The sequence below is a fragment of the Podarcis muralis genome, chromosome 7, assembly GCF_964188315.1.
Source record: "Podarcis muralis chromosome 7, rPodMur119.hap1.1, whole genome shotgun sequence".
Taxonomy (NCBI): domain Eukaryota; kingdom Metazoa; phylum Chordata; class Lepidosauria; order Squamata; family Lacertidae; genus Podarcis; species Podarcis muralis.
In genome coordinates, this window is record NC_135661.1 from 70,211,931 (window position 1) to 70,226,214 (window position 14,284).

Sequence of the window (14,284 nt, forward strand, 5' to 3'; positions counted from 1 at the left end):
CTGTATAAATCCCCTCTCTCCGTGTCCCCCCCCCTTCTGCCTTCCTCCTGCTTTCCTGCCTCCCAGCTGGCACAACACTTGGTGCCTGCCTTTCTACACATGGCTATTTTGGAGCTGCCGGGGATGTGGATTAGCTTGTCTCTGGCAGTTTTTTTTAACCCAATGGCAGCAGCCATACCTCTTTTCCAAGGCTTTTGACAGGCTATGATGGTGTTTGTGGTTGGTTCTTAGCGATGATTTCTTGCCCCTGAAGCTTTCGTTACTGTCTTTATTGCTGGGGAGGGCTGCTGTGTCTGTAGATTTTTGTTCAAATAATGTTGGTAGTAGTACTAGTAACAACAACAACAATAACAAATTTGATGACCTGTTGCTCAGAAATTGAAGTAGAAAATTACAGAATCATGTATTTGTAGAGTTGTAAAGTACCCTGTGGGTCATCTTGTCCAATGCCCTACAATGCAGGGAAGGATGAAGAGATATTATCACCATCTTCATCATCATCATCATCACTATTTCCCAGTTATTTTCACAGAGAAGCTGGATGGCAAATCTACTGCTGTGCATGTTTGCTCCTTCCAATGGGAGCAGCCAACGTTATTATGTTTTTAGATTTGCCGTAAGCTGCCCAGAGTGGCTGGGGAAACCCAGCCAGATGGGCAGGGTATAAATAATAATATTATTAACAGTCACGACTTCCCCCAAAGACTTATGGGAGCTGTAGTTTGTTAAGGCTGCTGAGAGTCATTAAAAAGGTAAAGGGACTCCTGACCATTAGGTCCAGTTGCGGACGACTTGGGGTTGTGGCGCTCATCTCGCTTTATTGGCCGAGGGAGCCGGCGTACAGCTTCCGGGTCATGTGGCCAGCATGACTAAGCCGCTTCTGGCAAACCAGAGCAGCGCACGGAAATGCCGTTTACCTTCCTGCCAGAGCGGTACCTATTTGTCTACTTGCACTTTGACGTGCTTTCGAACTGCTAGGTTGGCAGGAGCAGGGACCAAGCAACAGGAGCTCACCCCGTCATGGGGATTCGAACCACCAACCTTCTGATCGGCAAGCCCTAGGCTCTGTGGTTTAACCCACAGTGCCACCTGTGTCCCTGCTGAGAGTTGTTAGGAGGCCCCTATTCCTCCCACAGAGCTACAATTCGCAGAGTTCCCTGGGAAGAGGGATTGATTGTTATGCCACTCTGAATATTTTAGCTGTGGGAAGAGAATGTGGGAGTCTGCTAACAAGTCTTGGCATGCTTAACAAACAAGAGCTCCTATCTTTGGGAGAAGCCATGCCTACTTAAACTGGTATGATGCTGCTTTAACTGTGCAGTGTGAATGGGGCTGTCTGATGTGTATTGGGGAGATGTTCTAAGGGGTAAGTGCCACTGTGCGAAAGTGCTGATTCCTACATCATATGGAATGGACCACCTGATGAGATGGTATCTGCAGGAGGCCCTTTCCAGCAGAGCGCAGTGATTGGTTGAGTGTATAATGAGTGAGATCATCTTTTAGGTATCCCATTCCAAAGCTGTATAGGGCTTTGTACACCAGTACACGTTGAACTCAGCCTGGTAGCTAACTGGTAGCCACTTGAACCTTTCTTCCACACTAGTTGATGGCACATCATCTTCCAATAAACCAGAGGGCTGCCGGCTGGCTTGCAGCTCTGCCCACTCAACTGCTCCCTATTTCACCTCCGCCCACAGCTGCATTCGTCTGTCAAATGGCAGCCCTGGTTTTCACTCTAAGGCTCAAGGTTTCAGGGCCCCAGGGCAGCAAGTGTAAATCTGAATCTAGACCCTGTCCAGCAGCTACGGACCTTCTGAACTGGAGACCCCTACACAAGGATCCCAAGGGCCTCCTGTGCTACTGAGTCTGTGCACAACTGAAGAGTTAGCAGAGATGTGACAAGAGTCAAGCCAGAGGTCCACCCCTTCAAGTATCTGCATTCTTCAGCAATAGGGCAGAGCCTGGGAAAGGTAACCAAGCCGGGGAACTATGCTAGAACCCAGCTCTTGTTGGGAAAAGTGCCTCTTTCATGGGACCTGTCCAGGGTTCTGAAACTGTCTCTGACCACTCTTGGTTCCAGAGTCTGGTTCTTGACCAGTTGCTACTCTGTCTCTGCTTGTTGGTCTGTTGTCCCTGCTGGGCGCTCTACCTTGCTTCCTCCATAGTCAAGACAGGACCCACTTTGGGTCCCCCCCCTCTTTTTCTCTCTCGCAGTACGTTTCTGAGCACAGTTCAAAGTGTTAGTGCTGACCTTTAAAGCCCTAAATAGCCTCGGTCCAGCATACCTGAAGGAGCATCTCCACCCCCATTGTTCAGCCCAGACACTGAGGTCCATTCTGGTGGTTCCCTCCCTGCGAGAAGCCAAGTTACAGGGAACCAGGCAGAGGGCCTTCTTAGTAGTGGCACCCGCCCTGTGGAACGCCCTCCCACCTGATGTCAAAGAGAAAAACAACTACCAGACTTTTAAAAGACATCTGAAGGCTGTTTAGGGAAGCTTTTAATGTTTAATAGATTATTGTATTTTAATATTCTGTTGGAAGCCTCCCAGAGTGGGCGAAACCCAGCCAGCTGGGTGGGGTATAAATAAATAAATAAATAAATAATGTTGTTGTTGTTGCTGTTGTTGTATTTAGGTTTTTGTAGAGGTTGTTTTATGAGGAGAGAGAGAGAAAACCCTAAAACTGGGATGCAATCCATCTTAGTTGATTGTGTGCATTTGTGTGTGTATCCCTTTATGGCCCCCAGTCAACCAAATGAAGACCTAGTACTAAAGTAGGAAAAGTCTTAAAGGGGACAAAAAGATAGTTCACCTCTTGTAGTTTTCTAACTAAATGCTCTCCTTTGCACTGCCAGAGTCCATGGCTGCTGAAACAGGTTAAGTCTTTTCAACCAGAAGAGTTTCTTCCAGTAGGTGGTCGAGCAAATCACCCAGACTGAGCTGCAGCCTTATTTGAGGCTCAGCCTGAGGTTACATGTTGCTGAAGCAACATTCTAAAATAGCTTCGGTTTGTGCGTCATGTGGAATGGTCAGTCCTGGCTGCACCATGTCTTGCCTAGGATCTTCAGTCTTCTAGCTGCTTGGAGCAGAACACTGATAAGGAATCCTGAGGAATGCAGGACCCTACACTGGTACAAAGTAACTGTTAAGTGCAGTGCCCCATTCTCACCAATGCTGGAACTGGGAGACTCAGGTTCCTCAGTTACTGGTGAGGCAGTGGAGCTGTCCAGCAGGACTAGGTGCAATTTCCAGGACAAGGCTGTTAAGAGCTGTCCAGCCAGGATGCTAGTGTGAGGCCAGAGAGAGACAATGGTCAGAAAAGGCTTTGTTCCAGCAAGATCTTACCTGAAATAAAAGGAGTACATAGCTGGTTCTGTAGCCCCATCCCTTCTGGGTACACTTTTAGGCTGTTCCTTTTCACAGTTAAAAGTATTTCCTAGTGCCAACAACAGAAAGGCCCCATCCTGCATGGTAGAAACACCATCCTCTAATGCTTGCTTCTGGTCAGGCTTGTGGAGGTTGATGTTCCTTAGAAGGTGATCTTGCAAGGTCCTGCATTGAAATGGCTGCTGTTCAAGATTCAGCCCAAGGGCTGCAATCCTTTGTGGGCAACCTTCCAAGGGCCACATGCCTGTGGGGGGACAGATGTGCCCCTTATCTTTGTTCAGGAGTCCAGCCATTCAGAATTAGAGGCTTCTGCACACATAGCACACAGTCTTTTGTACAGTTCCAGGGCATGTGCCAGCCAGGCTAAAGAACTGGAGGAGGCTGTGGATCAGGGCTGGTAGGAGGAAAGGCACAGTCTGTGGAGAGTCCTGAGGGCCAGATAGAAAGGCCTGGAGGGCCATTTATGGTACTGGATATAAGGTTCCCTGCATTAAGAAAATACCATTTTTTAAAATACTGGATGTCAATGCAGCTTGAGCATGATAGAGGTTTATCTGTTGCAGTACTTTTCAGCTTGTTAGTCTTTTGGTCTATTGCAGGAGTAGGGAAGCTGTGGCACTCCAGATGACTCCAATCCCCATCAGTCCCAGCCAACCTAATCAGCAGCCAGGGATGATGGGAGTTGTAGTGCAACATGACCCAGAGGGCCATGTGGTCCCAAGCCTGGCCTGTTGCTTCGGTGGTGGAATTGTGCTATTTCTTTCCTTGGTCTCTCTGTTCTTGCATTTTTATGTGTTAGTTCACACCAGCTATATATAGTATTGACAGTGGTAGGAGCTGTGGCATGTATTTTAATTATTATAAAAATGAGAACATTAAAAACAGAAAACAAACACAACTTCAGATGCACCCCAATGGATTCACTTTTCCTTCTCTGTCCCTGGAATCTGAAGACAGTGCCATTTCTTACTACTCTTCCCGACCTTCCTAAAAAGATCACTGCAGGTTTTTAGGCAGAGGCATCTGTCATGGATGCTTTAGCTGAGATTCCTGCATTGCAGGGGGGTTGGACTAGGTGACTCTGGAGGCCCCTTCCAACTCTACAATTCTATGATTAACTCAAGGTGGCATGCATAGTACCATCTGTGCATGGTCTTCTCACAACAACCCTGTTAAGTAGGCTAAGCTAAGATGTAAGGATAGTGTCAGGGACTGACTGGACACTGAGCAGTGGTGGCTGGATACTGATGTGTGGGCACTGAGAGAAATGGGGTTGAAGACTGTCTTGGAAGAAGAAGGGATCAGTGATCTGTAACTGCGAGAACAGGTGCAGGAGAGAGAGAGAGAGAGAGAGGGAGGGAGAGGGAGAGGTGTCAGGCTGTTGCAGGGTCAAGGGCTTTCACACCTCCTCCTTCTGCCCCTGCCTCCCAGGACCAGGCAAGGATGGAAGAGAGAGGAGCAGAAGCAGGTTACACACAGACAGTGTCTTCACCTACTCGTGTGTAGCCTGGGTGGGGTGAGATACATAAACTGAGGTCAGGGTCAGGGCCTCTCTGTTGCAGCAACTGCCTCATCAAGTTCTCATCTATGGGTAGCTGAGGGACATTGGATTGGTGGACATGCCTTTCCGTAACTTACACAAGTGTACTTTTGTCAATGAATAGTTAATTCCTCACTCTGGGCATTCCTTGCCTGGCAGTGCTGTGACACACAGGCCAGACATATAGTGCCGAATGGGAATCTGAACCTAGGTCTCTGTAGTTCATGCCTCAAGGCTAGATCACAGTAGCTCTCCCACTGGTAATCACAGGGAGCAGCCTAAGACCTGGAGAACATTCTTTTTTTCTCAATGACTGCAATAGTGGGGTTCAGTTTGAGCAGTTGTGATTGGTGCCCTTTGGGACTCGTAGGGCAAAAGGCAGAAAGACCAACAGTAGGGGGAGTCAGAACCAACAACAGGCAGTACCAGCCAATCTTAGCACTTTCAGCTGTTTTATTTATTTAGGCAATGCACATTCCACTTAATCACACTTATCTCCAAGCAGTCGGCATCAAAGTCAGCCATACGACGAGGATAAAACCAGGCAAAAGCCATATAAAATCTGATCTAAAGAGAAAACTGTGCAACTGAGTGGGGTAATAGGATGGGGGCTTGCTGGAGCTTTCTTTCTGCACAACGTCCATCCCCCCCATCTGCCAGCACCCACCACCCACAGATCTAGCCATGAAATTATGTGGCGTGCTGCCCTCTTTTCCAGCACAGAGGAGGTGCCAATTTGCAGGCGAAGCTCCAACGAAGTTCCCATCTGTAATCAGAGGCTGCTTTCACTCTCTCTCCTGCTCCCTCCCCCAGCCCTGCTCAGTCCAAAGGATTTACTTAAAGCTCCTGGTTATTTTTCATCCCTAACTGCTGTTACACTGACATCCTTAGATGCTCTGCTGGCTCCAGGCAACTTGCTAACCCCTTTCACAGGGATCTAAATATAGACCCCAGCAGCTAAGCAGAATTCACTTAGCAGCTTGGCTGTTTGGGGGCTGTGTTGGATCAACACTGGAACAATCTCCCTTTGGGACGTGATGGGAGGTGGCGGCGGGGGGAAAACTCTGTGCAGGAGGCGAGATGAGGACCACCATCAGAGTCAATGGCATCCCTTTTCGATGCTTTTGTTTTACATCTCGCATTGACTTAAACTCTCACTTCTCTCTCTTGGCCTACCCGGCCTGAGATTCTGCCTTTCATTTGGTTACTGCCAGATCTATTCCAGTTCAATGCTGTAAGCCTTCCTCTTTATCACAACACACTGGGCGGGGGAGGGGGGGATGCAATAAAAAGTACCATAAGCGCCTAATCCCATGGCTCTGCAACCAGCGTAGTGCAGTGGCGGTTGGTTCCTATTGTGGCTGGTAGGGCAGAAGGCAAAGAGGTCAACAGTAGGTGGAGTCACAGCCAATGATGGGAAGAGCCAACCAATCCTAGTCTCCTGCCTATCCTCCTCCATGCTGCGTTATGGAAGATCAACACTGAAACATAGATTGTAGAGGGATGCTGAGGATCACCTGGTCCAACTCCCTATACAGTCATGTCTCTTGTTGTGTTTGCTTCACATTGCGGCTTTTCAGATTGCGAACGGCACCCCGGAACAGGTCGTGTCTGCAACTAGAGATGCCACTGTAATGCAGGAATATGCAGCTGTCCCATATGGGTATCGAACCTGCAACCTTGGCATTATCAGCACCATGCTTTAAGCAACTGAGCTATCGGCTGAGAACATGAAAACATAAAAACAGCCTGCTGGATCAGGCCAATGGTCCACCTGTTCCAGCATCCTGTTCTCACAGTGGACAACCTATGGGAAGCACATAAGGAGGGCCTTAGCTCACTGGCGGAGGAAGAGGGGGGCGGGGGAGCGCACCGCCCCCGGCAGCGCAATCCCGATGTGGTGCCATCGCGGTGCCCCCTGCCTGTGCTGGGCGTCACGCCCCCGCAGGCAGCGTGCCATGCCCCCAGGATGCACACCACACCCCCAGGACACGTGCCACACCCCAGGGACACACGCCAGCCACAAAAATCTCCAAATGGGTCTGGACTTCAATGTCTCAAACTCCTGGTAGAGGACAAGGATCCAGAGATCACGCTAAAGGTGGCCAAATTCTGTGCGACTGCCATAAAACTTAGGGAACAAACTGTACTACCAAAATGATTCAGGTTTTAAATGACAATTTTAGGTTATATTTTAGTGATCAAGTTTTATATATATTTTTAACTGCTATATCTGTATTGTCTCTGTTATACCCACTTGCAATTCAATGTCTTCCTGTTGTGTTTTACGATTTTCCTGATATTGTAAGTGAGCTGGAACTGGTCTGTGACCGTAATAATAAAATTCATTCATATGTATTCATTCACACCAGCCATGCCCCCTCCTGCTCTCTGCCCCCCACACCCTCGGTGCTGGAGCATAAAGCTCCGCCACTGCCTGAGCTCAACAGCACTCTGCCCACCTGTGATTCTCAGCAACTGGTATTAAGCATCATACTGCCTCTTAGTGAAGGTGGAATATGGCCATAGCAGCAAGTAACTACTGATAGCCTTATCCTCATTGAATTGTCTAGTGCTCTTTTAAAGTGATCCAAGTTGGTGGCCATTGCTACTTCCCGTGGGAGTGAGTGCCATCATTTAACTGTGCTCTGCCGAAGGTACTTGATTTTATCTGCCCTGCATCTTCCAACATTCAGCTTCCTTGGATGTCCATGAAGTCTAGTGTTATTTGAGGAGTATAAAACTTTTCTCTAGCTGTGTTCTCCATGCCATGCCATATACAAGCAGAACAGAAGATGGAAGGGCTCACGGCATCAACTCTCCTAGCGGTCCACTGCAAGCCATATCTTTGGATCCAGCACAGAAAGCAAGTCATGCTTCTCCGTCTCTTCCCAGTTCAGGACAAGACTGACCACAGGTCTATTGTTCTCTACTTCCTGCCCCCTTTAGCCCACCTTCCTGAAGCACCTCCAGCTTGTAATTTCTGTGGCAACCATCCCCTGTACTCATGCAAAGGGATACTTAACACTTGGCTAGAGACTGGATTGGCCACTTGTCTCCCTCCCTCTCTCCAGAATCCCACCCTACGAATATAAAACCACAGGCTTGGAGAGGACCCCAAATATGGCCTCCAGATTAACGTACTGCTCATCTGACAACGTGCCTCCTGTTAGCTGGGCTTTTAAAGTTTTCTGAAATGGTTAAAAAAGAGGGGGAAAACGTATTTATAAAAAACTGCAGAGAGGAGAAGTGCCATGTAAGGAGAAGTGGTACAGTGGTACCTCGGGTTAAGTACTTAATTCGTTCCGGAGGTCTGTTCTTAACCTGAAACTGTTCTTAACTTGAAGCACCACTTTAGCTAATGGGGCCTCCTGCTGCCACCACGCTGCCGGAGCACGATTTCTGTTCTCATCCTGAAGCAAAGTTCTTAACCCGAGGTACTATTTCTGGGTTAGCGGAGTCTGTAACCTGAAGCGTATGTAACTGAGGTACCACTGTACTTTTGAACAAATACCTGCACCCTCAACTTATGTGGGCATTATTCAAAGCCAAAGGAAGCATGCTGTTCTTTTCGAAACATTTCTCTCTTCCCATATGCAGATTTTATTCATGTCTGTGCAGGAAGGTCTGTGGCCTAATAGTAAGGTATCAGCTCCCAGATTCAGTCTTCTGCATCTGCAGGTGGGGCTGGGAACGTCCTCTGCCTGAAACCCCAGAAAGCCTCTGCCAGCCAGTGTCGGCAATGCTGAGCTGGATGAATGAATGGCATGCCATGGGCACAGCTGGGATTCATATTGCGGGGTGGGGGTGGGGCATTACACCCACCTGTCACCATCCAGATTCAGCATGAAATGTCTCAACAACAGTTGTTTTAAATTGCTTTCTTTTGACCCCAAGAAAAGCCTGTCAAAATCTTTCTACAATTTCTACTCTCAGTTAAGTATTTTTATTTATTTACTTGATGCCCACGCCCACACCCATATGGTTCCTATACTCTTCGGTTATTAAAAATATGTGTGTGTCTATACAGAGGCTTTACCTATACCAGTTCTTAACGTAACCATGCAATAAAATAAAATCCATCGATGCAGCGTCGTCAATGTGGACTTCTTGAATCAAGGGGTCAGCCCTAGAAGGAATAAGGGAAAAGACCTCGCGGGGTGTCGGCTGTTGGGCTGCACGTGGCTGGGCGCTTACCCCGGTGCAGGGGGCCAAGCGGCACACCTTGCAGGATGACGTCATACGGATCCAGCCACCTCGGCCCCAAAGCGACAGCAATGACGTCACCACCCCAGCTGAGTGGGGCCGGCTGCTCCTGCAGGGCTGGGCAGATCCCTATTCCGAGCATTGTGAGGAATCACCCCGTGCGCGACGCAGCGCAGCGCTGCTGCTCCAAAGGCCGGCAGCCTCTTCCCCGTCCGCCCCGGCGCTTCGACGCACCTGCCGCCACTGCGAGGCTCCTCCTGCCGCCCGGCGTCTGGCGCGTCCCAGGTGCGCTCGGCGGCGACTGCCAAGCCCCGCCCCGCCGACTCAAGAGGGAGGGAGGGAGGGGGCGCGGCTACGGCCAGGCGTTCCCGAGCGTGGGCGGAAAGAGCCGAAGAGGTGGACAAGAGCCGGAACGTGCCGAGGAACCCCGAGCGGCTTCGGCAGGTAGTGCTGGGAGGTCGAGCCGAGGAGGCAACTTTGTCGGGATCTGAGCCCGAAGGAGTTGCGTTTCGGGGGCCAGCGGCGTCATGGGAGCGTGCCTCGGGGTCTGCTCTTTGCTGAGCTGCGTGAGTGCCTTTTGCAACTTCTTTAAATATACAGATTTATAAGAAGAAGAAGAAAATTCTTAGAGGGGTGGGGTGGCGGAACTAATCGTTCTCGGAGCTCTTGGGTTGGGTCAGGCGTGCCTTCTTCTCTTATTTCTGCTTCGATGGCTGCTTTTAGTGGAATAAGGGCTGAGTCGCAGCCGGATTGGGGGTTGACAGCCCAGCTCTGCTTTTCTTCGGAGACACAAGTCCCATTTTGTTCAGCGTCTCAACTGGGCAAGTCTTTCTTTGTTCGCCTTTAAAAAAAGAATCGCTCTCCCTTTTACGCATTGCCTGCCTCTTCCGTCCCCTCTCCCCAAATTGTGGATTTGATAGTATATATTTCTTGTCATTCTATTAATTATTCTGATGAGAATCATAAACTCTGCCGTTTACAGACTGACGATCACGCTCCTGTCTTTACTTCCTCTTGGAAAGCGTTTGCTCAAAGGACCGGCAGGTCTTTTGAAATCCTGGGCATACTCAAGCAATGCAATCCTGTTCGTTTATTTCATAAAATTTGTGCACCAATTGGTTGAGAAGAGAATGAAAAGAAAACCCTCAAAGCGGTTTACGAACAAGTAAAACAAGGGAATCGAGGAAAAATGTACAGTTGCACTTAAAAGCCCACAAAAGTTAAAATGCTAAAAGAGATTAAAATTGCCTCAACTTTCTAAGCATCTGCACAAGCTGGTCTAAACTATCATGGTTTTAGCAGGCATCAGAAATAAACATCTCTGGCTGGGAGTAAACTCTGTAGAATTCAATGGGGCTTGCTCAAGAGCAAGCAGCGAGAGGATCACAGCCACTCCTAAGCATGTTTCTTCGGACAGAAGTCTTGTTGAATTCAGTGGGACTTACTGTCAGGTAAATGGGGGTTAGGATTGCGGCCCGAAGTTTAATTTCTTCCAGCGACCCCGAAGGCAGCAATGGCTACCAACCTAGATGGCATACAAAGAGGACTGGAGAAATTTGTGGAGAAGGCTATTATTGATGGCTACTAGCCGCAATGTCTATGTTTTGCCTTCACAGTTGAAGGCAGTAATACTTCTGAATACTAAAACCACAGGAGGGGAGAGTGGTCTTGTTCTCAAATCCTGAATGGAGGTTTCCCATAGGCATCTGGTTGAGAACAGGATGCTGGACTTGATGGGTCACTGGCAGGATCCAACGGTCTTCTTATGTTCCTCACCCGATAGCTGAAGAACCACACACAAGTTGTGGCTTGACTACTGCAAAGAGTTGCACATCCGTAGTCCATACCACCAGTTTCCTGTCTTTCTTATTCTTGTGTTTGCTTTTTTAAAAAAGACAGACAGACATTTAAGTTGCTTTTACCGTTATGGTTCTCTGTGTTATTGTGTGTATAAATTTGTTCTTAGAATTATTTCATCCAAGCTGCATTATGTTATGGGGTGGCATGTTGTCAATGCTGTAAAATAAATGTGCAGAAAGAGAACATGCGATCAGATGCAAAGGAAGTTGTTTATTTCCTTTTTTTAAAAAACAACATTAATTTAAAATAAATACATTTCTGGACTAGAACTCCCATTATCCTTGGCCATTGGGACATAGCAAGCACCTTACACCGAGTCAAACCATCTAGCTTGGTATTGGCTACACTGAGTGGTAGAGACTGTCCAGGGTTTCAGGCAGAGGGATGTTCCAAGGTCTGCTAGGACATGCTGGGGAAATTGAACCTGGGACCTTCTGTAAGCAGGGCAGGTTTTTCCTCTAGAGATGTAGCCCTTCCCCTGCCTTGGGCTGATGGCAGATGGAGTCCACCAACATCTGGAAGGCTGTAGGTCCCCCACCTGCACTCTAAAGAGAGGAGGAGAATAATGGCATGGATGATAATGAAACATTTTTTTGCTCCCTTGTTGCAGTTAGGGGTTTAAATGCAAGTCTGAAAGATTGGTGCATGTGAAAGGTTTTGCATCTTGCACTCTCCAAGGCTGGATAGCTTCCTCCTCCAGGAACAACATTTATGTAATAATTGATCTCTGGTAATGCAGTTTCTGTGTGCACACACAGCTGCCTGCAATGTTGCTGTTTTGTTTTGACCCACCCACGCCCAGGAAGGTAAAACCGGGGGTGTTGCTGGGAGGGAGCAATAATGCATAATATAGCAATTAGACAGGGTTGCTTGTGTGTGTTTGCACATTTGGGCTGCAATTCTATACATTATTAATTAATTAATTAATTAATTAATTAAAATTGTGTACTTTTCGTCTGAGGATCAAGGGTGGTTTACAATATAAAAACACAAAAATACATAACATAGTAACAACCAAGAACAACAACCAAGAACAACAACGCCTCCCTACTTATGTGGAGTTATGCCTAATTGAATTCAGTGCACCTACTTTTGAGTAGACATATACAGGATTGTGCTTTTAGCATCAGTATTTGAGAAGCATTTAACTCACAAGTCACTCAAAAAAAGTTGACGTTCTTCCCAAACTGAAGAAATTTTACTGTTGCCAGGAATCTGATCTTGTTAAAATCAGAACAGGTAGTTCTCAGTCTTTCTTCTCCATGGCCCACTTGGAAATTGCTGAGGGTCTTGGCAGACCACTTAATTCCCTGTGTTAAATGCTGTATGATTTTTTTATTTAAAAAAATGGATAGATATTGTTGCTTTTATTTCTTATGTGTTGTGTATTACAGTCTGAATTGTAATACAATGAAGTGCAATACAAGAAATGAAAGCAGCAATAAAAATACAATGCAAAATTTATACTATGGATTGTGTGATGGATGTTGCAGTCTCCTGCCACAAATCCATACACTTGACATGGACCACCTGAATGAAGCTCATCAACTACTGGTGGTCCTTGGAACTACATGGATCAGATTTTATTGGTAGTGACAGTAATTGCAGTGTGAAACCTATTGCATTTTTGTAGTTCTTTGGGTGCATGTATGCATGCAGTAGAGGCTGGTTTATGTGTCCTAGGTTGTAAGTTCTTAGGGAGCGGAGATTTTTCCATGTTGCCCATGCCACTCTGTTAGGCCCCATGTACAGAATGGCTACTGCTGCTGTATTATCATTAAATTTTTCATTAACAAACAGCAACTTTTGTAGCTTCAGATACAAGCTTGTGATTGATGCTGATTACATGTTGAGGAAGATTAGCCTGGTGGCCACAGAAAATTTCCTTTGAAGCCAACCAAGTTTGTTGCAGGCTTATAGTTACCCACAATCTAAAATAAAAAAATGTAGAAAATCCATCTCTTTAGCGGTACCCGTAATTTTATTTTCTCTTTCTTTGGGGGGCGGGGGCGGAATTTCCAAGCATCCTTTTGATAAAAAGTATACCCAAAGCAAGGAACGGCAATGAAAAACAAGATGTGGTGGGCTGGATATAGCTTAAGGGTGCTGCAAGTGGGGAAGGGCAATAGTAGCTTAGTGATAGAGCATATGCTTTGCATGCAGAAGGTCCCAGGTTCAATCCCCAGCATCTGCAGCTGGTTCTGGCCATAGCTGTCAATCATCCCTTATTTGGCGGGAAATTCCCTTATCCCTGTGCTGTGTCCCGCTGCTGTCCCTTATTGATGATGTCCCTTAAATTTCCTGGGTTTCAAAGGAAGCAGCTCCTCTCCCTCCCTCCCTGCTGGCCAGGGAGGAGGGAGGCTCCAACTGTGTTGCTTGGCTGCGTTGCTCACCCAATAAAGAGTCTAAGAACGACTGGAGGGGTGGAGCTTGCATGCCTTGTGCCGATCAAATTGGCCGCATTGCCTGGGGACTCGCCTTTGCTCAGCGCTTCCCAGCGGAGAGGTGATGGTGGTTTTCCTTGCTGCATCCCCTTTGCCGGGTTGCTGCGCTGTGGGAACCACTGCTTGAGGCTTCATTTGGCTGCTGGCTGGGCTTTCTGCCTTTGGCTCGGAGGGGCTCAGAAGTTGAACATACCTGTGCTCGCAAAATCCCTTATTTTGGCTGCTGATCCCTTATTTTCGAGGCTGCTGGTCCCTTATTTTCAAATCTGTAAGTTGACAGCTATGGTTCTGGCAGAAAAAAAACTGTCAGAAATTCTGGAGATCTACTGCCAGTTGGTGCACACTAGTGGTCTTCAGCTAGTCTAGACCCAAGACCCACCTCAAACTCCCAACCAGGAACTTGGAGCCCACTTCCATATCTTCACTTTTGATTTACTGCGTGACGGCATTTCACCACCTATCACATGCCGGCATGCTATTCCCACTGCCCCAATACAAGTGAACCAATGTTTCCTGTATAGTTGGTCAGAGTTTTGAGCCCTTTTAGTAGCTGCGTCCTCTTTTGATTCTCGGTGGGTTTTTTGCTGCTTCTCTCCAACGACGCTTGTGGTTGTTGTTGAGGAAGAGGGGAAGTCAACATCACCACGGGTGCTTGTGTTTTGTTAGCAAAGAAGCCTTTACGTCGCAAGGCGAAGCCATTTGCCTTGGGAGGCACATCCAACACCCTCCCTGCCCCTACCATGGTGCTGCTGCTAGCCCTGTGGCAGCTTTGCCCATGCCACTTCTGCTGCCACCACAGCACCCTTGTCCTCACCACTCCACCCTCGCCGTTATGCCAGGGTGGCAACA

At 47.7% G+C, this 14,284-nt stretch overlaps 1 protein-coding gene across 1 annotated transcript in view; it reads left to right on the forward strand.

The window, feature by feature from the left end:
* The first annotated feature begins 9,541 nt into the window (after nucleotides 1-9,541).
* The window catches only part of SERINC2 (serine incorporator 2), a 31,214-nt gene continuing 26,471 nt past the window's right edge, over nucleotides 9,542-14,284 (forward strand). Inside the window, exon 1 of the mRNA XM_028742777.2 lies at nucleotides 9,542-9,697. Coding sequence (XP_028598610.2) covers nucleotides 9,659-9,697 — 39 coding nt within the window. The 5' untranslated portion in view covers nucleotides 9,542-9,658. The remainder of the gene's footprint in view (nucleotides 9,698-14,284) is intronic.